At 41.7% G+C, this 26196-nt stretch overlaps 1 protein-coding gene and 1 long non-coding RNA gene across 3 annotated transcripts in view; one reads left to right on the forward strand and one right to left on the reverse strand.

Annotated features, from left to right (window-relative positions):
• Positions 1-8262, forward strand: part of LOC308671405 — a 35172-nt gene extending 26910 nt beyond the window's left edge. The window contains exon 3 of the long non-coding RNA XR_014027195.1: positions 8136-8262. This is a non-coding gene — a long non-coding RNA (uncharacterized lncRNA). The remainder of the gene's footprint in view (positions 1-8135) is intronic.
• A 64-nt stretch (positions 8263-8326) lies between these two features.
• Positions 8327-15418, reverse strand: LOC308671404 (disintegrin lebein-1-alpha). 2 transcript variants are annotated; one of them, XR_014027194.1, is made up of 5 exons: positions 15238-15418; positions 13215-13303; positions 11793-11882; positions 9270-9381; positions 8327-8814 (listed from the first exon to the last, which is right to left on the reverse strand). XR_014027194.1 is itself a non-coding variant. In XM_081333567.1 (5 exons), the coding sequence occupies exons 1-4, from the start codon at positions 15398-15400 to the stop codon at positions 9290-9292; spliced, it is 447 nt and encodes a 148-aa protein (XP_081189693.1). In that variant the 5' UTR covers positions 15401-15418; the 3' UTR covers positions 8327-8814; positions 9270-9289. The 2 variants fall into 2 exon arrangements, 1 of the variants encoding a protein (XP_081189693.1); XM_081333567.1 differs by having other exon boundaries at positions 9270-9394.
• Between the last annotated feature and the right edge of the window lie 10778 nt (positions 15419-26196).

The raw sequence follows: 26196 nt of genomic DNA on the forward strand, positions 1-26196 counted from the left end.
ATATATATATATATATATATATATATATATATATATATATATATATATATATATATATATATATATATATATATATATATATATATATATATATATATATATATATATATATATATATATATATATATATATATATATATGTTTTAAATGTTTGTTAAGTATTTAGATTACCTTGCTAGGCCCCAAACATTGGACAAATCTTATTTCCTGTTTCAGCCTAACCCAAGGCCATCAACAGGCAGTAGTCACAGTAGTGACAGCTCATATTTGTGTAAATTTATTGCTAACAAAGAATTAAAGGGAGACTGATATGCATTTCAAACTTATTTGTTCTCAGAAGGGTATGGCTGACTGATGAGAACAAATAAGTTTGAAATGCATATCAGTCTCCCTTTAATTCTTTGTTAGCAATAAATTTACACACACACACACACACACACACACATATATATATGTGTGTGTTTGTGTGTGTGTGTATATATATATATATATATATATATATATATATATATATATATATATATATATATATATATATATACACACACACACACACACACACACACACACACAAAAAACCCCAATTTAAACCTAGGCTACTTTGATCAGATGAATATGGTAGATTTGTAATGGTGGAAATTGAATTTAATGGATCAAAATCAATACTCATTGGTCTGTATGTGCCAAATGAGGGAAAAAGCAATTTCTTTGAGTATCTTATGGGCCAACTCTCACCTTTTTCATATGAAAATTAGCTTATGTTGTGGGATTGGAAAATTGCCTTACGTTCTATCCGAAGTGACTTTACCACTTTGGGATAGAACATCTATTAAGGGGATCAAACCCTCCCAGGGTAAATTACCAAAGACATTCTTTGAAATGATGGACAATATTATGCTAGTAGACTCATGGAGGCAATTGTAAAGGACTAACAAGAAATTACATGACTATTTTGATAATAATCTAGGAAACGGGACAGACCTAAAAACTGTCTGGAAGGGTAGTAAGGCAGCTATGAAGGGTTATTTTTTTACAATATAATCAGTTAGAGAATAAAAAATCTCTGGAAAAGACCAAAAGATATTCAGTCCAATCAGAAAGAAAGACATTGAATTGCAAAAGTCACCTATGGACATGTAAGAAAAATAAAATTAGGCAAAGCCCCTGGGCCAGATGGACTTACAAGTCAACATTATAAATGTTTTGAAGATGATTGTCTGCAGCTATTAAAGAATGTAATGAATGTTATATTACAAGGGGGAAAGATACCCACAACTTAGACAGAAGCTAATATTGTGTTACTTCTGAAGGAGGGTCAGGATGATGATGATAAAGAATTACAGACCAAACTCTTATTAAATGAAGGTTCGCTGCAATTTTGGCAGAAAGATGGGAAAATAAAAGTTATAAATGTTAACAAGGGAACTTATTAACTGATGGACTTTGCTGATGATTTGGGTCTTTGGCTGGTTTTAAAATAAACAAGCAGAAAACATCAGTGCTGATTAAGATTATGACCTCACAGGATAATGATATACTGACTGAAAAGTTTGGTTTTAGGTTTGAGAAAAAGGTGAAATCCTTGGGGGTTATGTTAACAAACTCAGACACAAATTTGTTCAAAAATAATTATGTGCCTTTCTGGAATGGTATTAAAAAAGATGTACTGTGATGGGATGAATTGCTTTTATTATTATTGGGTGGGATTTCTGTATTCAAGGTGAATGTTGTGTCAAAGATGCTTTTCCTGTTTCAAACATTACCAATACTGCCACTGATATTCTGTTGAAATAATGGCAGAGGGATATTTCGAAATTTATATGGCAGGGGAAATAACCCAAGAATCAGATATGAATTATTGCAAAGAAAGAGGGGGTTTGGGTTTACCTGAAATTGTCCTTTGATGCTTGTTGTTTGGTTTGGCTAATTTTTTTGCTACAGTTCTTTACAACTGCACCACCAGCAACCTTGAGGTAAGCTCAACCAGGCGCCCCCTCGGGGAAGTGGGGTTGGAATGGGATGAGCTGTAGGTTCTTAGTGCCTGGGAGCTCAAGGGCCAGGCTGGGTGCTTGCCTTCTGCTGCTCAGGGCTCTGGGCAGCACGCACCATCATCTGGGATCCCATGCACAGCCCAAGAGGAACAGGGAGGGTCCTCCGGTGGACCATGCCCTGGTGCCAACCCCACTCCCACCCCCTCCACTGGAGACCCCTGGATCCATACCACAGCCCCACCCACTCCACCCCCCAAATGAGCCCCCCTGACCTGAGCAACGTTGAGCTGGCCACGCCCCCCCCAGCCATTGACTTTTTTGTTAAAAGGTTGCAAAAGGGGATCACATGACCCTGGGACACTGTGACAGTCAGAAATATGAATCAGTTGCCAATCATCTGAAAGTAAATCATGTGACTCTGGTCATAAGTGTGAAAAATCGTCATAAGTCAAATTTTTATTTCTTTTTTTAAAAAATGTTTTATTAATTTTTTTTAACATAATCACCTTAATATTTGGTAAAAAATGCGTTGTCTGGGTTTACATTTAACAAACATTCACTAACAATTAAATTCTATAATCTATAATCCACATGATAACTTTAGATGATTTCCTCTTTCCCCATACTATTTTCTTTTACCAACCTTACGTTATTACAGTTCTTATTGTTTTAATAAATGACAATTAGGTAAAAAAATTTCTAATATTTCTATAAATTATAATCACATCAATATAATATTCCTTTTCTATCTAGTCATTCTGGTTTTCACGTCATATATCCTGTTTAAAGTTCTTGCTTATTTGTTTTTTTACCACAATGCTTTAAACATTTTTACCAGTTAGGGTTTTCTCAGAATTAATTACATTTAAAATCTGTTTTTCTCATGTAATCCAACCCAATACTTTCACCTTTCTTAAGGAATAAATAAGACCCAAAAGAGAAAGAAAAAGAATAAGAATGAGAATAAAATAAAAAGATAGTATACTACTTAAAATCCCTATTTCCTTCAAGCTAACACACATTTATTTCCATTTTTTTTCATTCTTTTAAAACATTCCTTTATATAGGCCATTCCAACTCTTTTATTATTGCTCATATCCAAAAATAAAGTAAAAAGAAGAAAGAAAAAGAAAGCACTATAGTTCTTGAGGGGCTCCTCCCTTTTAAAGTCAAATTCTACAACTACACTATAATAAATGTTTTATTAAATGTTGTTATTGATGTTAACCTCACCATGGAAAACATCATATATTGTTATGTATATACTAGATTAATTATTTAAAGACTGAAGTGCAACATAACTAGATTCTAAATAATCTATTTTTCAAAACACACAACAGTCCAAACAGTAAAAGTAAAGTCCAAATTAAGAACATTTGATTCTTAAGAATTGTTTAATTTAAAGTAGTTGTAATAGAAGGTTAGATTCAAAATAGTTTTCAAGAGTCTGTACAAAAGATACTATTTTTTTCTAGCATCAGCTAAATTAGACGTATTACATTGAGAAAATTGTTTGATTTCATTGCAGAGATGTTAACAGAGGAAATAATTATTTTGTTATCTAATTTTACCTTCCAAAAGACAGAAGCAGATGAAAAACGTGAGGTTCTTTCCTGTTGGCTTTTCCTAATTAGCTGTTTTAGATTCTAAAAGTTTAGTTCCCAAAGAAGTAACCCTGTAAATAACTTTAATGTCCTCCTGTAGGGCAGGCTCTTTTATGACTCAAGGACTTCAACTCCCAGAATTCCTGAGCCAGCATGGCTCAGCTTGAAAACCTTTCCCTTTCCCCTCAGCATGGCTGGCTCAAGATTTCTGGGAGTTGAAGTCCATGAGTCATAAAAAAGGGCCAAGATTGCCTAGCCCTGCAATAGGCTTTCAGACAGAGCTTTTTATTTTTTTGCAAAAAAAAAAAAAAAAAAAAAAAGGTTCCGGAACGCCGTTCTCAGCATTCTATGAGAAAAAAAGCCCTGGTGTTGATATATAAGTTGGTTTTTTTCCAAATCCAGTATGTCTTGTAAATTTGTTTCCACTTGGCTTAAATCATACTTCTTTGTTTTGTAGAATTCCATTTTATCCTTGAATTTATGTTCAGTTGTCTGTTTTATCTGTTCCTTCTCTGTTATATTTTCCTGGGGGTTGGTATAAAATTGAATTGGAGATGAGTTGATTTAATTTTTCAAAGTTATTTTGAATTTCTTTGTGATTTGAAATCATTGTTGTTTGAATTAGTTGCAACATATCATATGTCTCCTCTTGAAAAAAATACTTATTTTTTCTTGATAAGTACTTCCTATAACTCTGATTTTCCATGATGGCCAAGAATCCAGATTTTTAGTTTTGAAGTCAGAGTTACATAAATACTTATAAGCCAGAAAAGTCTTTTTTTTTTGTTCCCTAGAATTTGTAAGTCTCATTTTATCTACAGACCAAATTATTTTCTTTTTTATCCCAGCTGTTCTCTATTGTTAAAGCTTTGAAGGTCACAAGTAGCGATTAGTTTTTTCCCCAGATTTTGCCAAGTCTTACATCAGGGGTGTCAAACTGCCGGCCCAAGGGCCGGACATGTCGCAACAAAACCGCGCCCACCCCATTGCCGGCAATGGGGAAAAAGCTCAACGTCATCGCACAACTTCACCTGACATTGGAGTTTGACATGTCTGTCCTACATCAAAGCCATAGCTGTTATAATCCTCATCCACCAGTAGGTGTCAGCACTGGTTCATTTTTCACATTTCAGTCCTCCATAAAAGGTTCAATTCGCTGCTTCTGTTAGCAAAAGGGTGGGGTAAAAACATGCTCCTTCACTTCCAGAGGGTTTTTTTTTGCTTCTTGGGTATTTCTCCCCTTCAGGTAAGATAGAGAAAATCGATATTCTTACCCAGATTCAAGCACACTGTTTACAAACCACTTAAAATAGTGCTTTTGACTTTGGTTGCTCTCTAGACTTTAAAGTTAGGCTAGCCTTTATTCTGTTGGTTTCTGGAAGGGTTTTCCTGGACTGATCAGGTTGACTGCCATCTCTCCATGATCCCTGGGACTTCCTTCCTTCATTGCCATCTCTCTGGGGCAGCTTCAGGCCCATTTAGGGTCACCAAACAGGAAGAAACTCAGCTGGAGGGCACGGAGTCCTGAACCCCTCAACTTCTATGCTGTGCACAGGACCAGAAGTCCCATAAGTCACATTTTTCAGTGCCCTTGTAACTTCAAACAATCACTAAGCAAACTGTGGTAAGTGAAGGACGACCTGTACTTTTATCACTTTTATCACTTTTTCCTGGGGTGTTTTTTTGGTCATTGAGTTTTTGATACCTTGCTAGGTGATTGGTGGTACTTGAATATTGCCATATCCTAAAAGTGGTACAATTGGTGAAAAAGTTGAAAAGCCCTGATCTATATTATGAAGATGTGGAAGAGTACTGAGCTTAAAACAGAACTTTGGGATATTTCACTGCATATTTCCTGCCATGTAGATGGAGTTCTATTGAGAACTACCTGCTGAGTGTTGTTGGTCAGTCAATTGTGAATCCATCAGGTGGTGGTACTGATTATCCCACATTGTTCAGTCTTACTAAGAGGAAGGTTGTGGTCTACTTTGTCAAATGCCATATTGACATCTAATAAAACTATGTCCACAATTTTTCCCTTATCCACTGATTTAGTCATTTTGTCAGAAAATGAAATAAGGAATGATCGATTTTGACAAACCCAGGGTGGCTTCTATTAATTCAGAAAGGAATTAATAGCTGATGAGCTGGTCAGCTACACTGGACTTAATTCTTACTAACAGAGATGGAATAATAGAGAGGATTGAAGCTGAGGAACTTTGGCAGAGAGTGACCATGTCATGTTGGGATTCAAGACAATGCAGCACAATTAATTAAACAAAGCCATTGAATTCAAGGCTTTACTCTTGCCAGTATAGACAATAATCTAGTCAACTAATGGCCAGTGCTGAATTGGCATGAAAATTGACATGTCTGTTCTTCTCCTATATCTATATGGCTAAATGTTTTGTTCTTGATTTCTGGTTTTTATTTATATTTTCTCTCCGTATTTATTTATTTTTTTATAAATAAGTCAAGATAGTGCACATGCCTAATATTCTTTCCTAGTCCTATTTTCCCCAACAAGAACCCTACGAGATCAGTTGGGCTAAGAAAGAAGCCCAAAGTTACCCAGGTGTCTTTCATCCCTAAGAAAGGCTCAAAGTCTCCTGATTTCTAGACCTGCATCTTAACCACTACACCAAATTGGCTCTTTATGACTCCATTTGTTATTCATTTTGCTAATGAATCTCTCCCCCAATTAGAACAACCACTAACAATATCCAGTGATTTTCATGAGTTTTGACTGCAGCTATGGGCATCTGCAGGGAGGGTTAATTTAAAAAGTGTCAAGATGGTGGCCACAAAGCCCCCTCTCTTTCATATCGGCAGGTCAAATGTGTGCATCCTTGACTGCCACTAATTCTAAAGTTGCATAAGCCCCATGTGATCCTTTAGAGCTTTGGAAGATAAAATCAAAACAAGCAGAGAAAAACAGAAAAATAAATCAGAGAATAAAATGGTTCCTTTCTACATTCCCCTGATCTCCTTTTAATCTTCTTTAATCTCATTTTGTCTGACACTTTCAATCAGATGCTGGCAAGACACAAGGCAAAACAACTGTCAAAGAATGATTATGCTTAACTTTTGGCAATCAGTTATTATTAGTGTTATTAAGGTGTTTTTTTTAGGAAGTAGGCTTTGCTACTGTAAAGCAATTGTATTACAGTGCTGATACTACTCCTGTTTTTTAAGCTCATGAATACTTTGGGGTCCTTTTGTCTTGCAGACATTTCATTACCAAACTAGGTAATATCATCAATGGTGGAAGTGAATGGGATTTTCTTTCTATTTATATACAAGCGGCTTTCCTTATTGTTGTCGGTGGGAATCTTTGTAGTCCCACATACCATTACTCTTTCTGATTTCAAAGGATAATAGATCCTGGAAATGCCACTCCTTCCTATTTTCTTTGATATTATCCTGCCTGTCATCAGAAAAAATGTGTGCAAAAGTACAGTTGGCAAAAGAAATGCAAAGTTTACTCTCTTAACATTGGGAAAATCCACATAATTAGTGAGCTTCATTTAGTTGTATTGTTCCCAAAATCCTCTGGCCAAATGTGAGATGAAGAACTATCAAAGAATGTTACTGATGCATTAAAAAATGTTAATCTTCCACTGCCAGTTGTGTCCGACTCTAGTGGGCGCTGTTCATCTCTGATTCACAGCTGAAGAACTTGAGTGGCCAGCATGTCTATGTGCAGATAGAAAACAAATATCTAGAATGTGTTTAAAGGTGCAGTTGAGAATTGGAAATCTGCAATCAGGGAATTTCCGCCTTTTTGAATCCAGAGAATTTTACTAGCAGTCTTTACTAGTCTTCTAGTCCAACCCTCTGGCCAAGGCAGGAGACCTTATACCATTCTGGACAAACAAATGCCTTGAAAAGCTCCAGTGATGGAGCAGCCACAGCAGCCACATCCCTCCAGTTTGGTCCTCACTCTCAATTTGGGATGTTATCACTTTATATGGTGACTCCTGTGAGGATTGTAATTGCTAAGCCCTGTGCTGACTGTGGAAGAATGGATTTTGAACTTGTCTAAACTAGCAGAGATGGCAAAACCAACTGCTTTGATCAGACAATGTACTAGAAGGTTTATAAGAGTCTGGAAGCTGTTGGTGGACTTTCTATCTGTTGAATGCAACAATAGATGGATTCTCTCATCTGGAATATTTGTTTGTTTAATATAGTGGTTTTGTCAAATAAGGTTGGGAAAGCGTATAACTATTTGTAGACTCGTTATGTAAGACAAGGAGAACCTACTGGTTTTTTCAATATTTCAGCATCCAGCCAGGGTGGGCTCTTTTTGTTCCATGTAAGGAGAACATATATGTCCCAGGATAATGATGTAGGATCTAATCTGGGTCAGTCACCAGGACCAGTTTTTGTTTCCTGACATTTTGGACTCATGTTGGACACGAAGACGGGCTCTGAGGATGGGCTCCAGCATGAGACTGGAAGCTTGGAAGACAAAACTTCTGGTCCTGATGACTGACCCAGATTGAATCCTGCAATCTTAGATATATTCAGCAGTTAGATCTCCCCACCATTTTTGTTAGGCTCTTTCTGAGACAAAATACTATCTTTTGAATTTTCTGGATACCTGTGAATAGGTTCCTTTAATGCCAGTAGAAAATTCACCTGATTGTTTACTTCAGGATTGCATGCAAGTTCTTGAGGCGGTTTACTCCAGCAAAACATATTTTTAAAATGAGCCTTTACAAAATGCAGGATGAGAATAGTTAGTTTATTGATGGAAGCAGCTACATCTTGGAAAGCCACGTGAAACTTTGAGAGAGGAAGCATTGGCTTCGAAACCACCAGCTCAAAAGGCAGAACTTGTTGCATTAAATGTGCTTTGCAATTGGCAAACGGTAAAATGGCCGTTTATTTTTCTGGACAGCCAATATGTCCTTGGTGTTGTACATGTCCTTCGATTTTTTAATTAAATTAAATTAAATTTTTGTGGTGGGAAAAAGGTTTGATTACAGCAAAATGTAAACAAATTAAATATAGTGAAGAAATATTGCAGAATTTAGATGACATCTGGAATTTAAGGGTGATTTACTAGTAGGATGCAGGCAAATGGATCTCCTTGGACTAGAGGGAAGCTGAACCTTCTGGAAGGAGGATCTCCAAAATCAAATCTGAGAGAAGCCAGTGGTTGATTAGTAGGCTGCATTCACATCAACACACTGCCTTTTGTTGTTGCAGACCTGAAAGTCAAAGCAAGAGATTATCAATAGAGTAAGACAGCACTTTCCAAACTAACCCAAACGTCTTTCAGGTTCATTATTGTATAAAAATCAAGGGGAAGTGATTCCTGATCCTTTCAGGTAAGCTTTGGGATTGCTTCTTTGTTAGGTCACAACCAGCTCTGCACTGATTTTCTCATTTCTCTCTTCCACCTAAGCACAAGGCTCTGAGAAGGCCAAGCATTTTGTTCTTGCAAGGAAGGAACAGCCCCGGACATTGACCGCATTTGTTGTGGTTGTTGTTTGAAGAAAAATCAAAATAACAATAACCAAAAGAAGGCTAGATGGATACTTTTTCTTCTATGTAGATTCACAGCTTTCAACATTGATCGATTGCATTTTTTTGTTTTGTTTTAGTGATCACCCCTTGGAATCAGACTTTAGAGCACACAGATTAGAGGTAATCTTTTACTCACCATTCCATCTCCTCTGTTGCTTAGTCTTTGTAGGGATTTCTGGGACAGTCAGAAGATATGCCACTGCAGTAATCATTCATGTCATCACCCCTTGCTCTGTTGCATATTGTTCCTGCGTTCAGAAACTGTGGGTGAGAATCAAAAATACTCCAGCTATCATTCATCAGCAGCAGAGATCAAAGAGTCAAACCAAGATTCACAACACATTTCAAAACCTCCTCTTCATCTGTCTTGAGGATCACCAACCAAGGCATCCCTGCCCTGTAACAACTGTGTGTGGTGCCTAGAAGTCCCAGTCTGTCTTCTTTGCTATGGGGAAATGATTGCAATGAAAGGCTCAATTCCTTAAATACAAGTTCTACATGTTGGCTGACCATAAAGTGAAAATCATTTGGGCTGCCATGAAAAAGCGGCAAAAAGTGAATTGCTGAACTTCTCATGATATATTTTAATTTCTTTACATGGGAAGAAGCATTAGTAGAATTTTCTGTCATGTGCTGAAAAACACATGGCTCCCTTCTCTTGCTGTGAATCTAGCCTTGTGATGGAAATATGGTACTAAGAAAATGTTTTGGGCTGCTTTTCTCAAAAAGATCATTACAGAGTCAACTGTGATCTGACATAGAAAGAAGGAATGAGGAACTTGCACCTCTCTTTTTATGGTCCTGCAGAACCTCTAGAACAGACGTCAAACACAAGGCCCGGGGGCCGGATGCAGCCCGCGAAGTGGTTTCATGTGGCCCGCGAAGCCATCCTGGAAACAGTAAGGGAACAGCCCCTGCTGTCTTGGCCCTGGCCCAGGCTGGCCAGGAGCCAATGTACAATTTTGTGGTTGTCATGTATGCTGAAATACATTCAGTCTTAGCTCCACAAGGCCATCTGGAAACAGCAAGGGATCGGCCCGTGCTGTGTTGGCACTGCCCCCTCGGCGCATGCTGGGGAGGTATCACCCTTTGTGAGGAATGAAGAAATGCACCATCGCTTGGAAGCGGCCAGCACATGGCCCTGCCTACTTTGGCAGGCTACGGGTTGGGCAGCATTGTGCTTCTCTTCAGATTCATGCCACCCAGTTCAGCCTCTCAGCACTGTGAGTAGAGCACCCCTCTACCTGCCAAAACCGGGCAGGCTAGGGGCTGGGCAGCATTGCACAGGTAACATCGACTCTTGTGCTGCTCATGGCATCCCCTCCCATAGAGCCCACCAAGCTGGATATGTGAAATAGGCGAGGGCCATGTGCTGGCTATTTCCAGGCAAAGGTGCATTTCTTCATTCCTCATGAAGGATGACACTTCCCCAGCTGTGTTTCTTGCCTGTTTTTCTCCCTCCGTCATCTCAAATATTTTCCCACCACTCTGTTCTTTGGAAGGAAGGAAGCAGAGGGAAGGTCTGAGGGAAGTCCTACCTTAGTCCTACCCTGCTGCCCTTTCACCATCCCCTTGCCCCATCCTCCTGACCTATGCTGGGGGGTCTCCCTATTGCTAAGGAAGCTTTGGATACAAAGCCAGGTCTCATCACATGGAGAGGGAATGGGCCTCCCTCTTGATTTTGCCCTCGTACCCATCACGAGCAACCTGGCTAAGGAAAGCAAGCACAGCAGCAGCAGCCTTGAGGAGGAGGAGGAGGTAAATGCAGCTGGGCACCCGCTTGGGGAACTGGGGCTGGGCTTAGTGCCGTGGGTGCTTGAGAGCTAGGCTAGGCATTTGATCTCTGTGCCACCGTCCAGCCCCCCCCCCTCACCATGGCCTGAGAGGAACAGTGAGGCTCCTCCACTTTCCTGGTCCCATCTCCTTCTGCCAGAGACCCTCAGATCTGTTCCACTCCTGCCCAGGCCCCCATAGGCACCCTTGACACAAATGATGTAGAACTGGCCACACACACCCAGTAGGCCATAGGCACTCCAGCCATGCCCACCCAGTAGGCCACGCCCACCCTGGCCACACCCAGCCGCCCCCCCGAGAGCAACCGCAATGTTGATGCAGCCCTCAATGAAATTGAGTTAACACCCCTACTCTAGAATGTGCCACCAAAACACCTGAATTTAGAGCTTTAGAGAGCAGGAAGAGAACTTAATGGGGAAAAAAGGCAATTTTACTTCCAGAAGTCTGGTGCACTGATTTTCATCTTAAAAGGCTCAGAGAAAAAAAATGTCACAGCATTACCAGGGACCTCTTAGAACCTTCCAGAAAATCAGGAAGCTGAGTTAGGGCACCGATCTCAAACATTGCTCACCCTTGTTTAAACTTAGTTTCCATGTAAATTCAGTCAAACAACAAACATATTATTTTCACAGACATGATTTAACATGCTGAAAGAGTGCATTTGAAATTGAAAGAAGGGTGAAATTTTGTTAAATTATCTTCCCTATGCATATGTTCATAAGGGTCAAATAAACTGGAAGAAAGGATAGGAAATAGGGTTGAAACGTTTTGATCATAGTAAACAGCCAAGAAATATTATATTTCTATATGGCTAGTATGGAGCAGGGTAAAATTTCTCCTGGTGTTAATAATAAACAAGGCTTACTTTGCAGTTACGACAACACGGTCCAGATACACAATGTTCCCCTCGTCTTGGTTTACATGTTACAGGATCACAGCATGGATTTCCAGAATTCTGAAAACCAAAACATATTGAATGATGGCATAGAATTTTCTTTTTTAATTGGTCTGTTTTGAAGAGGGACATTTCTGCAATATGTTCCCTCTTATGAGTTCATGGTAGCAAATGCACAAATTGTTTGTTATTGCAACAGATAATGGCATCTCCCTGTGTAAGAATTAAGTACTTTAAATTAAGTAATTTACTGGATTTTGCCTATAATAGAGGAATCTCCCTAGACTGCTTCCCTTCTCTTCAGAACAGATAGATAAACTTTAATGGAATTTCCTGGGGGAGGGGGATGTCACTCCTGGATCTGTTGCAGCTATGTAATGACTCAAAGCTAATTCCCTGCTTGATCCCTCCTCACTGTAAGGCTGGGTGTCTCCCTACACTTTATCAGTTATAAAGGTAAAGGTAAAGGTTCCCCTGCACATGTGTGCTAGTCGTTTCCGACTCTAGGGACCGGTGCTCATCTCCGTTTCAAAGCCGAAGAGCTAGCGCTTGTCCGAGGACGTCTCCGTGGTCATGTGGCCAGCATGACTGGATGCCAAAGGCGCACAGAATGCTGTTACCTTCCCACCGTAATGGTCCCTATTTTTCTACTTGCATTTTTACGTGCTTTCGAACTGCTACTTTGGCAGAAGCTGGGACGAGTAACAGGCGCTCACTCTGTTACGCAGCACTCGGGATTCAACCCGCCAAACTGCCAACCTTCTGATCGACAAGCTCAGCGTCCTAACCCACTGAGCCACTGCGTCCTTTATTAGTTATACTAACCTATTAATATTAGCAAAATCTGTTTGTAAATTTCCAGCAATCTCCTCAATTTTGTTTGAATTGGGAGGCCACGTAAATTTGTTTAATAAATAAATAAATAAATATTTCAAAATCCAGATAACCTTTAAAGTAAAAGGTAAAGGTTCCCCTGCACATGCGTGCTAGTCGTTTCCAACTCTAGGGGCTGGTGCTCATCTCCGTTTCAAAGCCAAAGGGCCAGCGCTTGTCTGAGGACATCTCCGCGGTCAGGTGGCTGGCATGACTAGATGCCAAAGGCGCACGGAACGATTTTATCTTCCCACTGTAGTGGTCCCTATTTTTCTACTTGCATTTTTATGTGCTTTCGAACTGCTACTTTGGCAGAAGCTGGGATGAGTAACTGGTGCTCACTTTGTTACGTGGCACTCGGGATTCGACCCGCCAAACTGCCGACCTTCTGATCAACAAGCTCAGCGTCCTAACCCACTGAGCCACCGTGTCCCAGATAATCTTTAGATGGCAGGAAAGGAAAATTTCTGTGGGCTGACAAGAAATAATTTGTTGATGAAACAAAGATTTTTTTCTTACCATTGCTCCTGTGGGCAACACAGTGACTTTTTTTGGATACACTATTTCATAATCATTAACATTCCCAGATTCCAGGATTATTGAGCTCCCTTCGTAAGTAAAAAGAAAAGATGCTTTGCTTTACTTTGTGAAGTTATTCTACCATTTTCACATGCACAACACAATTTGTTATTCAGTTATCAGTGAAGAATGGAATCTTTTTCTAGTGAAACACTACTTCATAATCATTAACATTCCCAGATTCCAGTATTAAAGAGCTCCCTTCGTAAGGAAAAAGAAAAGAAAGGTTTGGTTTACTTTAGGATGTTATTCTACCATTTTCATGTCCACAACATGATGTGTTATTCAGTTATCAGTGAAAAATGGAATCTTTTTATAGTGGGACACAACACAGAAATCCAGATTTTTCTCTTGGAATACAAATGCAGCTTATTAGGAATTCTTTTCAGTTGAAATGCTATTTCACTGCCATCCTAATAGTTTTGCTGACTTTCATTTCTTTCACTTTCAAAAGAATCTATGGACAGCCCACAGCATCAGAACTATCACTGGAGCACCTAACAACATGCAAATAATGTAGTGATTTCTGAATTTGACTAATAGCTGAAAAATATAGAGTTGGTCCCCATATGGACATTGCATGGTCACCTGATATTTGTTCCCTAACTTATTTTGTAAATGTGGCAGTCTGACACCTGCAGGTACTCTTGGATGCACAATCACAACTGAGACCAAGATTTGTCAGCAGATTAATGGAAGGCAGGGGGTAAGGTTGTGCAAGTGGAAACAAAATAAATAAATAAACTGAAATATCAATAACCACAGGGTTTGGGAAGAAATTGCGAGCCAACACCTAAAGAATTGATACAGAGACAGACAGAGAGAAACAGAGAAACACACACAGAGAGAAACTAGCATTTGGCCCTGGAAATGTGTCTTCTCAGACTGATGGGCAGCCCCAGACAGAAGAATACATCTTCCTCATACCTATTTACTTACCTACCCATTTGTACCTGATGTTCCCAGAAATATGGGAGGAGTTCAACTCCACCTACTAGCAAGCAAGCCTACTATTCCTCTCTTGCTTAGAGCACAGAATAAGTAGCAATTTCCCTTCTATCTCTCTTTCTTCTTTCCCACATTGTTCCCACTAAATTACTACTGGTGAGGTACTCCCCATCTTTCCTTGCTATTTAAAAAAACAAACAAACAAACAAACAGGGCTACTGCAGTGAGCCTCTAACCCTTAATTGTGTTTGGTAATCAATTGAGTGCCATTGTTTGTAATGATATGTGGGAATGACTTGGGAGACAGGAAGAAGAGCCACAGACTGTTCAACTGGCATGTGAAAAGTATCTCAGCCCACAGAAGGAAGGAGAACTTGGGAAGACTTTCAGAAGGAAACCTCCCTGGTTCTTTGCAGAGTAAAAGGAAAGGAGGGAAGAAATAATTGAAGATAATTTAAAATCTTGCATTGAGAAAAGTTAGTGTCATATTATCTTGAGTACAGTTTGAAGATTCTCTGTAACACCAATAGCATTAGCTTTTATTTTTTGGCCAAATAAACAGGATATCTAATTGACCTATTGAACGAAAATTAAAATAAAAAACACTTTATTTTTCTTTAACATTTTGCTTTCTGAAATTTTCTTGAAACAACTCTGTCTCTCTGCCCTCTTCAGTCGTCTAATCCTTTTTAAAAAACTCACATCATTGGAAAACATTCTCTCCAACTTGAATGTGCTTTTCTTCTGAAGATCTTAGAACTTTTCTTTCTTAGGATCTGCTTGTGGCTTGACAAAATTTAAACAAATACCAAGAAACCATTTACGTCACTTTAGAAAAAAATGTGATCCTTGAGAGCATTCTTTTGCTAAATCTGTAGAAACTGAAGTGGAGCAAAGTTTGGTTAATTTTGAAAAATAAAACCCAAAATAAAACCCAACACCATAGCAATCTGTTGGGTGCGATAGTCTTTTAGCAGTAAGATTCTGAACAAGGGAACTAAAGAGAACATCTTACCTTGATATGGAAAAACTGCTAAGCATATAATTACCAAGAGAACTTGGATCATTTTGAAGGCTGGATTTGACTTAAAGACAGGTAACCTCTTCCTGCTTTCCAGCGAACCTGAGCTCTTCTCCCTTTGACTATGAGAAGCAAGGAATGAGTCCTTCAGCTTCATTCATGACCTTATATGAGAAGGTGTTTGCTAAAAGATTTGCAAAAATTCTGAGTTGTAACAATACTACTGGAGGGCAGTTTTCCAGGTGGCTTAGCGCATGTCACTCCAAAAATGACAGCAGAAAGGGTTCGTTCAAGGCATCCCCAAAGCAAAAGCCCAAAGGAGGTGATTAATTGGTCACAGCAGAGCAATCCCTGGCTCACATGTTAATGGAACTAAATTTGGGGCCTCGGGTGCATGGGGTCCTAAATGTCAAGAGTTGGTTTTTACAGTATTTTGTGAGTAAGAGGCACTTCTGGAGCAATCCAGCATCCTTTCAATATTGCTAGCATTGACTGAATTCATGTCAATGCATTTCCCTGAGGAATCCCTGATTTCACTACAGGGGAAAAAAACCCTCTGTGCCTTAATAGATTCTCACTTTGTAGAGAACTCAAGAAGTTTTGTTATTTCTTCATATAGTTCCTGCAACAGGGGATTTATATGTTGATGCAAATGTCAACTGCAGAAATATGCACCCAAAGTGAGGACAATTAATCAGTGGAATGGCTTGCTTTCAGAAGTTGTGGGTGCTCCAACATGTGAAGTTTTTCAAAAGAAATTGGACAACCCTTTGCCTTGAATGGTGTAGGATCTCCTGTTTAAGCAGGGGAAATAGACTACTACAGGAGTAGGCAACCTCGGCTCTTTTATGACTCATGGACTTCAACTCCCAGAATGCTGACTCAGGAATTCTGGGAGTTGAAGTCCATGAGTCATAAAAGAGCTGAGGTTGCCTATCCCTGGACTATAAGATCTCCATGATCCCTGTTATCCTATAAAGACCATTTGAAGGGGAACTTTGAGATGAATCACAGAGCAGAGTGAATCATTTCAATTGCCTTTTTCCTTATAATCTCTCCCTTTGTCTCCAACTGGGATAAGAATCTATAAAGGCACAATAAAGACTAGGGTGAAAAAAGGGGCACTACCCACCCTCCTGTTAAAGGCAAAGCAAAAATCTTTGATGAATGAAACGGAAAAGAGAAAAATCTACTTTTTATTAGTCTGTTTGGCAATTTGGGGGGAAAGAAAGTTCACAGTAGAAACAGCAGCTTCATTCCAAGAGGACTAAGGCAAAAGAACCTGCCCTTCATTTAGAAACAAGGAGGTATGTGAGCCTTTGAAACTCTCTTTAGTGGCAGACTTGTTTTCTCTCGGAGCTTCTGCCCTTACCATCGCCAGCACTCCTCCCTTGAAATACCTCCAGACTAATTAAAATTGCAAAGCATGTTAGGGGAAGAGCTACATCTTATGCTGAATTTAACCTCTCTGTTCAGCAACTTTTGCTCAGGAATTCACTAGCTTAGTCAAAATATTTTTTTCTACTTGCATTTTATTCAACTGGGTGAATGTATGTACAGGTATATGTACTCTATGCATAAGCATTTTTCTTTCAGAATCTTTTCCTTATATTTACTAATAGTCCCTTACACTTCCAGATATTGCTAATCAGCTGGGCATCTCCCAACAGCCCTAAGCAGTGTGGTCAATATATCTAGGTTTCAATTTAATAGCATATGGAGGTCTTAGGGTTTCCATCCCCTCTACAAAATTCATAAGGATGTATTGCCAAATTTTCAGCTTCAAAAAGCCTTCATTCCTCTTTACTGATGTAACAGTTCTTGTCTAGGTTGACGTTGCCTTTTGGATTCCCATACTCTATGATGCATTCCGTTCTTTAGAAGAAGAAGCTTTGGTACATCTCAATGATCTGTTTGTTCTTTTCAATTATTTTAGGTGAACCTCTTGAGGTCCTTGTATTAGAGGTAGCAATCATAAATTCTTCTCCTGCTTTGAGTGCAACAAATGCTCTTGGTTATGTGTGCTTGACAGGCCTCTTTAATTGTGACTGACAGCTTTTAGTGCTCCTGGAGCCATGCAATATATGCAATACAAATTGCAACTTAATGGGTTTCTTGGTCAACCATCACCATGATGGGCCATGAACAGATACTGGCAGCTGATCTCAAACAGTGGGCCATTAATTGAAAGCTGTAAGCAGCATCTCCAGCTCTACTCATGGCGAATGAGTGGGCACCCATATACATTTTCTAAATAAATAAATAAATTATCAGAAATCTCTTATAGAGCTATTCTTCACATCTTCTCCAACCAGTTAGATATCTCAGTCACACAAGTATCCCAAAATTCAGAAGGACCTCATCCCTAGCACAATTTAATACTCTCCCAACAGCAATGCTGCTTGGGGGGGGGGCGCGAAAGCCCTAATAAGCAGGCATACTGTATACATAGAATGAAGGCTACTGCTAAGCACATTGATTTGTGCTTTAAATTGTAAGCCGCCCTGAGTCTTCGGAGAAGGGCGGGATATAAATGGGATTAAAAAAAAATCCTGAAGGAGGATAACAAAAAATCCCCTTCTGTCCATGTGGTAGAGGAATTATTAAATTAAATTGATGGAACATGTTATTTTCTAATGTTGTCTCAATGCTGGTGCTTGCCAAGAATTATTTTCATTCTTTACTAAATAAACTTGTTATTCCGATTTGGTTTATTTCAAAATGTTATTATAATTATTGGATCAATATTATTTTATAACCTTGATGATAGCCAAGTATTGTCTTATAATTTGTACATAATGCCATATTTACTCTAATCATTTTTAGATATTTTAGAACAATTGTATTTTTTTCCTTTTTATCCTATTTTCCTTTGATTTTTGTGTTGTATTTGCTGGTCTATTATTATCTATTGTCATAAGCTAGGAATTTTTAGGAACTAAATCAAATTATATTACCTTGGCCAAAGAGAAGAAACCTAAAGAGAAAATGTCTTAAATGTCACTCATCAGGTGATAGAAATTTCTTTACAAGCCAAGAAAAACTGAAAATATTTATGTGGGCACAGACTTTGCAGGCTGAAAGTCCTCCTGAATCACAACATCAATGGAATAGGAAAGACAAGAAAGTTTCCTTTGTCATTCATGAGCTGTCAGTAAGATGTTTTCATCTGGACAAGAGGATGATGTTTACTGTAAAGGAGAAGACGTGGCTCCTTGGCAAGGCACAATATTCCATAACTGGCAGCAGCCATTTCAAATACACTTATAGCATTGTTCCACTGGGATTAAAGTCTTATTTTTCTTGGAAAGTAGGCATCAAACGAAGAAGGGCCAAATTTACTGTAAATCTTTGGAACCATGATCTGTCCTTAGAGACCTCTGAGTATCAGAACTACCCCATGTGCGGTGCCCATAACATAATTACAGAGTTATTGTCAGTTGCAGATAACCAAGAACAATCATAGAACATGGAACAATGGGGTTGGAGGAGACCTTGGAGGTCTTCTCTTCCAAGCTGTGCCCAGGGCAGGAGACCCTATACCATTAGAGACAAATGGCTGTCCAATCTCTCCTCCAAAACCCCATCTAAGCATAAAAAAGTAGAAGAAAACTTAATGATGATATAATCTGTCTATAAGAAGCACATATTAAAAACAAGACCAGAAATATTTAACAAATAAAAGACATGGGGTGGAATTTATATCTGCTTGAGATTAATGGAGTTTTTTTATATATAAAACCCCAATTAAAACCTAGGCTACTTGGATCAGATGAATATGATAGATTTGTAATGGTGGAAATTGAATTTAATAGATCAAAAAATCAATAGTGATTGGTCTTTATGTCCCAAATGAGGGAAAAAGCAATTTCTTTGAGTATCTTATGGAACAACTCTTTTCATATGAAAATTGGGTTATATTGGGAGATTGGAATGGTGTGACTTCGCCACTTTGGGATAGAACATCTCTTAAGGGAATCAAACCCTCCCAGGATAAATTAGCAAAGACATTCTGTGAAATGATGGACAATTTAATGCTAATAGACTCATGGAGGCAATTGTAAAAGACTAACAAAAATTACATGACTATTGTTATAATAATCTAGGCAACGAGACAGACCTAACAACTGTCTGGAAGGGTAGTAAGGCAGTTATGAAGGGTTATTTTTTTTACAATATAATCAGTTAGAGAATAAAAAATCTCTGTAAAAGATGCAAAAGATGTTTGATGCAATCAGAAAGAAAGAAATTGAATTGCAAAAGTCACCTATGTACATGTAGGAAAAATAAAATTAGGCAAAGCTCCAGGCCCAGATGGACTTACCAGACTTACAAGTTGGCTTCCAGTTCTGGTTTTCTGCATGAGCAGAAGCGTGAGGGAATGCTCCCCACGTTCTCTGGATTTCTTCATTGGGGGCCCCTTTAAAGGGGTTGAAAGTTGCCCTGGAGGGGTGATGAGTGGGAGAGAGGTCTCTCCAGTCAGCGGTAGTAGGGCGGCAGCCCTCCCGTCACCTTGGAGCTAGCTACTCATTCTCTGTCGTCCCCTTCTTCTATTGCCCTCAATCTTTCCCCGCATTAGGCTCTTCTCCAGTGAGTCCTTCCTTCTCATTAGTGTTATGTATTAAACAGTCCTGTTATGTATTAACCAAGTTCCCAATCCTCACACAGTTCGTGAGGAGAAAACGCGGCAGCCCGCTGACAGCTGTCAAATGGGCTGCCGCTTGCTAACACGCAGGCGCGCACGACCGCCTGACTCTGACAGCTGTTATTGGCGGCCGCGCAGGCGCAGCTCAATGACAGCTGTCAGGTTGTCGGACGCCGCACATGCGCAATAGCGACCAAGCTGTCAAAAGTTGCCAGCCGGTCGGAGGCGCGGCTCGTTGACAGCTCACGGCTGTCAGAGCTAGCTGTGCCTGATTGGCCGCAGCCGAGTAGCAGGAGAATGCCACATTGTTATTGGTTGTCACTCACCCAAGTATTGTATAAATAGCAGGGAATCCCGGTGGTGTTCTAAGCCGGTGCTTCCCCTAATAAACGTTTGAGATTGAGCCTGCTGTCTCCTGGTCTTACCTCACGCTAATCCACCTGGCGACGAAGGTGGGATCCGAGTCTGCTATACTGAGCTAAGTCACAGAGCTGAAGTTACAAGTGGAAGGAGGGAAGCCGTCCCACCAGCTGACAACCGCTGAAGTCACTAGCTGGACAGGGAGAGCCCTCCACCTACCTACCGCCTCATAGCAGACCCAGGGACCTGGACAAGCATGGCCACTCTCGGACACATTAGGGAGTTTGATATATCGCAACCAGAAGGCTGGGAGTCGCACCTCGGGCAGGTCGAGGGATACCTCCTGGTCAACAAAATCCTCGAAGACTGTCCCAAGGCCGCTGCACTTCTGTGCCTCAGTGGGCTGGCGGTCTACGATGTCGCTGTCAGGCTCTGCAGCCCGGACCCGGTTGCCACAGTGCCTTACGTCGAGTTGGTGGACCACCTCAACCGGCACTTCATGCCAAGGCAGTCAGAACTGTATTGGCAGCTGAATTTGCCCACCGCTACCAGGGACCAGGCGAGTCAGCCACATCCTTTATTGCTGAGGTATGCCACGCAGCCCGCCATTGCCATTTCCCCAACCTCGAGGACCGCATCCGCGACCAGGTCATAGTAGGTCTGAGGAATGAACAGCTGCAGAAGAAGCTCATCACCAAGCCAACGATGGACCTCGCCGAGGTAACGCTCGAAATAATGGTGTACGAAGACAGCCACAGAGAAGACATGGCCCCGACTGGCCATTCCCTCAGCAGGTCAGTCCATCAGGACTACCTGAGGAATCTGGGAAATGGAAGATCTGAGGAAGAAACAGGAGTAGATGCCATCCGCCCAAGTTCCAGTAGACCCCAAGCACGCTGGGAACCCAACAGATCGGCTTCTACCTCCAAAAATCCTCCAACGAACCGGGCAAAGTGTGCCAGCTGTGGCGGGAATCACGCCAGAGCTGCTTGCAGATTCCGGAATGCCAAGTGTCACGGCTGTGGAAAGACCGAACACATCCGTGCCACCTGCCGCAGCATGAATCAAGAAAACCTCCATGAACTGGAAGTCGCCCCACCAGGTAGGACGTCCCCCCAATCCTGGGGTAGGGCAAACCCAAGGGCATCAGTGTTGACTGTCCACTCGGACCAGGGGCCCCTAGTCATCAACCACCTCAAGCCCAAAATAAAAATCCAGGTGCGCATACAAGGAGTCCCATGGGAAATGGAGGTGGACTCAGGGTCCTCTGTCTCCATCATATCATGGGACACTCTTCAGGGAATTGCACATCACTGCAAGCGCCACTTCCCCCTAATCCCCCCGCAAATTCAGCTCTCTGATTTCCAGGGAGCCCCCATCAAACTGAAGGGGAAAATGAAACTCAGAGTTAATTACAAGCAGTTCCACGGAGAACTCACAGCCCAAATTATGGCAGGGAGACGCGCAAGTCTCATCGGCCTCGACTAGTTCGAGGCCCTGGGCATATAAGTTGTAGGAATAAATCAAACCAAGTTTCAACCACTAAAAACCATCTTCCACCAGTATGCAGACGTGTTTGACGGGACCCTAGGCAAATACAAAGGACCCCCAGTAGACCTTAAGCTGAACCCTGAGATTCTGCCTGTCAGAATAAAAGCCAGAAGGGTGCCTTTTGCCCTCAAGTCCAAAATCGAGGAGGAACTAGACAGACTAGTCAAACTCAGGGTATTAGAGCCGACAGACGGAGGCACATGGGAAACCCCCATAGTCACCCCAGTCAAGCCCAACAGGGAGGTCCAAATCTGCACGGACTATAAAGCAACCCTCAACTGAGTTTTGAACCCCCACGCCTACCCAGTCCCAGCTGTGAGGGATGTCCTGTCAGAAATCCAGTCAGGCACCATTTTTGCAAAGCTTGACCTAGCGCATGCGTTCTTGCAGTTGCTTGTCTCCAAAGAGACAGCAGACGCCCAGACAATTGTCACCCACCGGGGGGCATTCAGAGTAAACCGCCTGCAATTTGGCACTTCAGTGGCATCTGGCATATTCCAGGAGGCCATGGAAAAAACCCTCAAAGGTTTTTATTTATATTTTCTCTCCGTATTTATTATTTCAAGATTTATTGATAGGTAATTAGCCAGGCAGTTAGTGCGGCACTGAGAAAGCTGTGATTAATTGCTGCAACATGCCGAGGAAAAAGAGAAAGAAGGCCGGTTATCAGTCTGCTGAGGAGGAGGCAGCCATTTCACTGAGAGATCTCCCTTCAAGTTTACAGACTCCGTTGGCATTGGCTACACATCTTGGAGAAGCAGCCTCTGAGCCAAGGTCAGTTTCACCATTTTCTGTTTTTCCAGACTCTCAAGCTGATGCCCCAGTAGTAACCTGTGCTCATGGGGATCAGGCTGATTATGAGAGATTTGGTGCTAGACCTAAGGCTTCAAAAGGGAAGAAAGTGATTTATAATCCTCCTAGCCCTGAGCAAACTTTGAGGAGAAGGCTTTGCAAAGTTATTATGAACAAATTGAAGTTTTTGAGCAAGAGCTGCAAAACGCAAAGTTGTGTGCAGCATGGTATAAAAAGCATGGGAGAGCCTCTGCTGGTATTCAGTTTTCAGAATCAGCCTTATTGCCTCCCTCTTCACAAGTAAAGCCACACCCACAAGGGATCGCCATTTTGCCTTCTCCTTCAAAGACAAAGGCACGCTCACAGTGGAGTCTTGTGTCAGACGAATGGGTGCCTGACTGCCTGCTGTGTCAAATGACACGCAAGGATACAATGGTGCCTGAATCTAATGTTATAGCACCATCTGCTGGTGAATTTGTTTTACAAGATGCATTTCAAAGAATCAGGATGCATTTTCACAGATGTCCCTTCATCAAGCTTCGCTCCACACTGCCACACCTCTTCAGTCATTGGAAACTTCAGCTAGAATGCCTATTGATACTGCTACTATTCAGGTTCCTGTCTCAGATGGAGCACAGCAGCCTTCAGCCCACATGCAGCCTCCATTGGTTTCTCAAATACAAAGGCCAGTGCTAACTGCAGGCCAACTTACTGTAACAGCTCAAGCACCAGCACCTTCTGCTGGCCAGGGTGGCATTGCAGCTCAAGTACAGCCACCCCCAGCACCAGTACCTGCGGCAGCTCCAATTCAACTGCTGCAAGTCCAAGCCTTGGCACAGGCACCACTGGTGCCCCCTGCTGGTTATGTCTGGGTGGCACAGCCTGCACAACCAGCGCCTCCTGCAGGCCAAGTCCAATTTATACAACCTGCACAGCCAGTACCCCAATTGCATGTTCCTCAACAGGCATCTCCTATTGTACCACTGGTTGGTGATTCAAAATTGAAGCAGTCAGGACAGAATTACAGGGCATGGGTCAGTGAGGTTGGACTTTTGCTCCACAGAGAAGGTACCCATGTGATGGTATTTAATCCTCCTGCCCAGCCATGGCCTCCTGACATATGGGACTTGAATAATAGAGCATGCACAACATTATTGATGTCCATGGACACTGAATTGTAGCTCACATTTTCACAAGATGCAACTGCTCAACAAATTTGGACTCAGTTAGAAGCATGTTATCGGCCTACGTCCATTGAGTCTACATGTTTGCTTTTGTCCGAGTTCCATGGTTCTAGATTAAAACCTGGTGAACTTATTGGAGAACACTTAACTAAAATGAAAGGAATTAGAAAATGGCTATCCTATTGATGACTTTCAAATGATCAGCATTATCATAAACTCATTGAATTATGAATGGAAAGATGCTATTTCCAAGATTAATCATGTGCCTGTTGCTCAACACACAGTAGATCATGTATGCAGAATTTTAACCGAAGAAGAGGCACTTATGCAAGCCGTGCCACATTTAAGGGAACCACCTGCATCAAGAGCTCCAGCAAGGCATCACTTCCATGGAAGAGCCTGTCACACTGCATCCTTGTTGACAGACCACGAACGAGTCCAAGGAATGGGTAACGTTGTTTATTCCTCTTGTGCCTAAACAGAAAGACTAAACAGGTATAAAATCAGCATTGGCAGCATCTTGCTCCAACGCTCTTTTATCAACTGAATGCTCCCCAGCCCCACCCCGTCAACACAAACCAACATCTGCCCACAAGTTGACAAAAGCCCCACCCATTTCCTCCCAGCGCCCACCCCAGACAACGGCTGCTGTTAGGTGAGTCTGCCAGACAACACCTGGCAAACCCCCTCCCTGTTCCTCCTTGTCTATCCTGTTCACACCCGTACCACCCGTGTTGCACCACCCCTTCCCCACGACCAGTTCCCCAGCCCCCATCGCCTCTCGCCCCATGTCCCTGGCCCCCAAACCCACAGTTCCCAGTCCGGCACGAACACCCACCAGCCGTCCCATCCCCACCGCACTTTCAACCCAACAGTCCAGTTCCGTTTCATTTGCAATGTCTGTCTGCGCCATGTCGGGTCGGTTATGGCTGGTCTGTTGCTGGCAAGGGCCGAGAGCTCTTGCCGGAAGCCTGGCAGTGTGAGGGCTTTGTGCAGGCATGGCTGTCAGCTGTTTGGTGGCTGCCTGAGCTGGCTCCAACTGCTCAACTGTGCGGGTGGATGGACGTTCCCTCTGCACTGCTGTGGACCCGCCGGTAGGAACTGGAGACTGGCAGGCATGTCGGGTAGGTATCCCCGGACAGGCTGGTGCTCCCCCGGAGGTGCGAGGCATCGCCGGGGAGTGGTGAGCCAGCGGGGCTCGACAGAGCCTACGTTCCAAGGATGCCAAGATGCTACATCTGCAATCGTGTGGGACATGCCACCCGGGATTGTCCCCAACAGTTTCCAGCACCCGCCACGTACCAGCCCAGAGAAACAGATTCCAGAGGATGCAGAGGTAGAGTTGGTTGACAAGGTCATGGTCGTGGTCCCAGGCGTGATTCTCAAGCTCCACTTGTCACATTGGCTTTAACCAATGATCCACAGCCTCAACCAGAGTACGACAGATGACTTCTTTGGACTTTGGACAGTGGAGCAACATTACATGTTACCTACAGAAAAGAGCTTTACACAGAGATGCACAAGCCCGAACCTGAACTTCGTGAACTGTACTGTTTTTCAAATCATCTTGTTCAGGTCATGGGAAAAGGAACTGTTTACATTGAAGAGCTCGGTGCATTCATTCCTGATGTTTACTACATACCATCAGCTAATAAATAATTTGCTTAGTCAGAGTCACTTGTCTAGGGTATCAAAATTCCAGGTACATCACCTTGAAAAGGCAAGTTATGCAGTTAAAGATGGAGATATTGTTGCTGAAAACATGTTGATTGGTGGTGTTTATTACTTAAAACCAAAGTCTAAGCCGCAAGAGCAGGCAAGTATACAAGCTCCAAGAAGGGAGAGCACAGGCCCAGTGAGAGATGTCCCAGAGAGAGATCCTGTTGCTCCTCCAAAGGCTCCTAAAGCTAACAGGAAAACAAATAAGACACAGGTTGCTCACAGCAAGCCTGGGGTTCCTCATAAACACGCTAATGTTGAGAATTCACTAACAGGTAAACCTTTGCATTCCAGGTGTATCCATAAGTGGCATAGAAGATTGTGTCATGCCAATTTCCGTGTTCTGAAGAAGATGCCAGAGTTCGCAAGAGGTTTGGATCTAAAGGGGTGTAAGGTGTTCTTGGATTGTGCTGTCTGCAAGAAAGCAAAGTCCAAAGCAGCAGCAATTCCAAAATGTGCTACATGCCTGTCAACACGCATTTTTGATTTGGTACACACTGACATAGTGGGTCCTTTTGCACCAACACTTGGTGGTAAAAGATATTTCTTGACAATTGTTGATAATTACTCTAGATATGGATATGTATTTTCTATGAGAGAAAAATCTGAGACCTTTCAGATCTTTAAAGACTTTGCCAATCTTGTCTATACCCAACACGAAGTCAGCATCGCCAGAATTCAGAGTGATCGTGGTGCTGAATT

Source organism: Vipera berus (assembly GCF_964194415.1).
Source record: "Vipera berus genome assembly, chromosome: 8".
Taxonomy (NCBI): Eukaryota; Metazoa; Chordata; class Lepidosauria; order Squamata; family Viperidae; genus Vipera; species Vipera berus.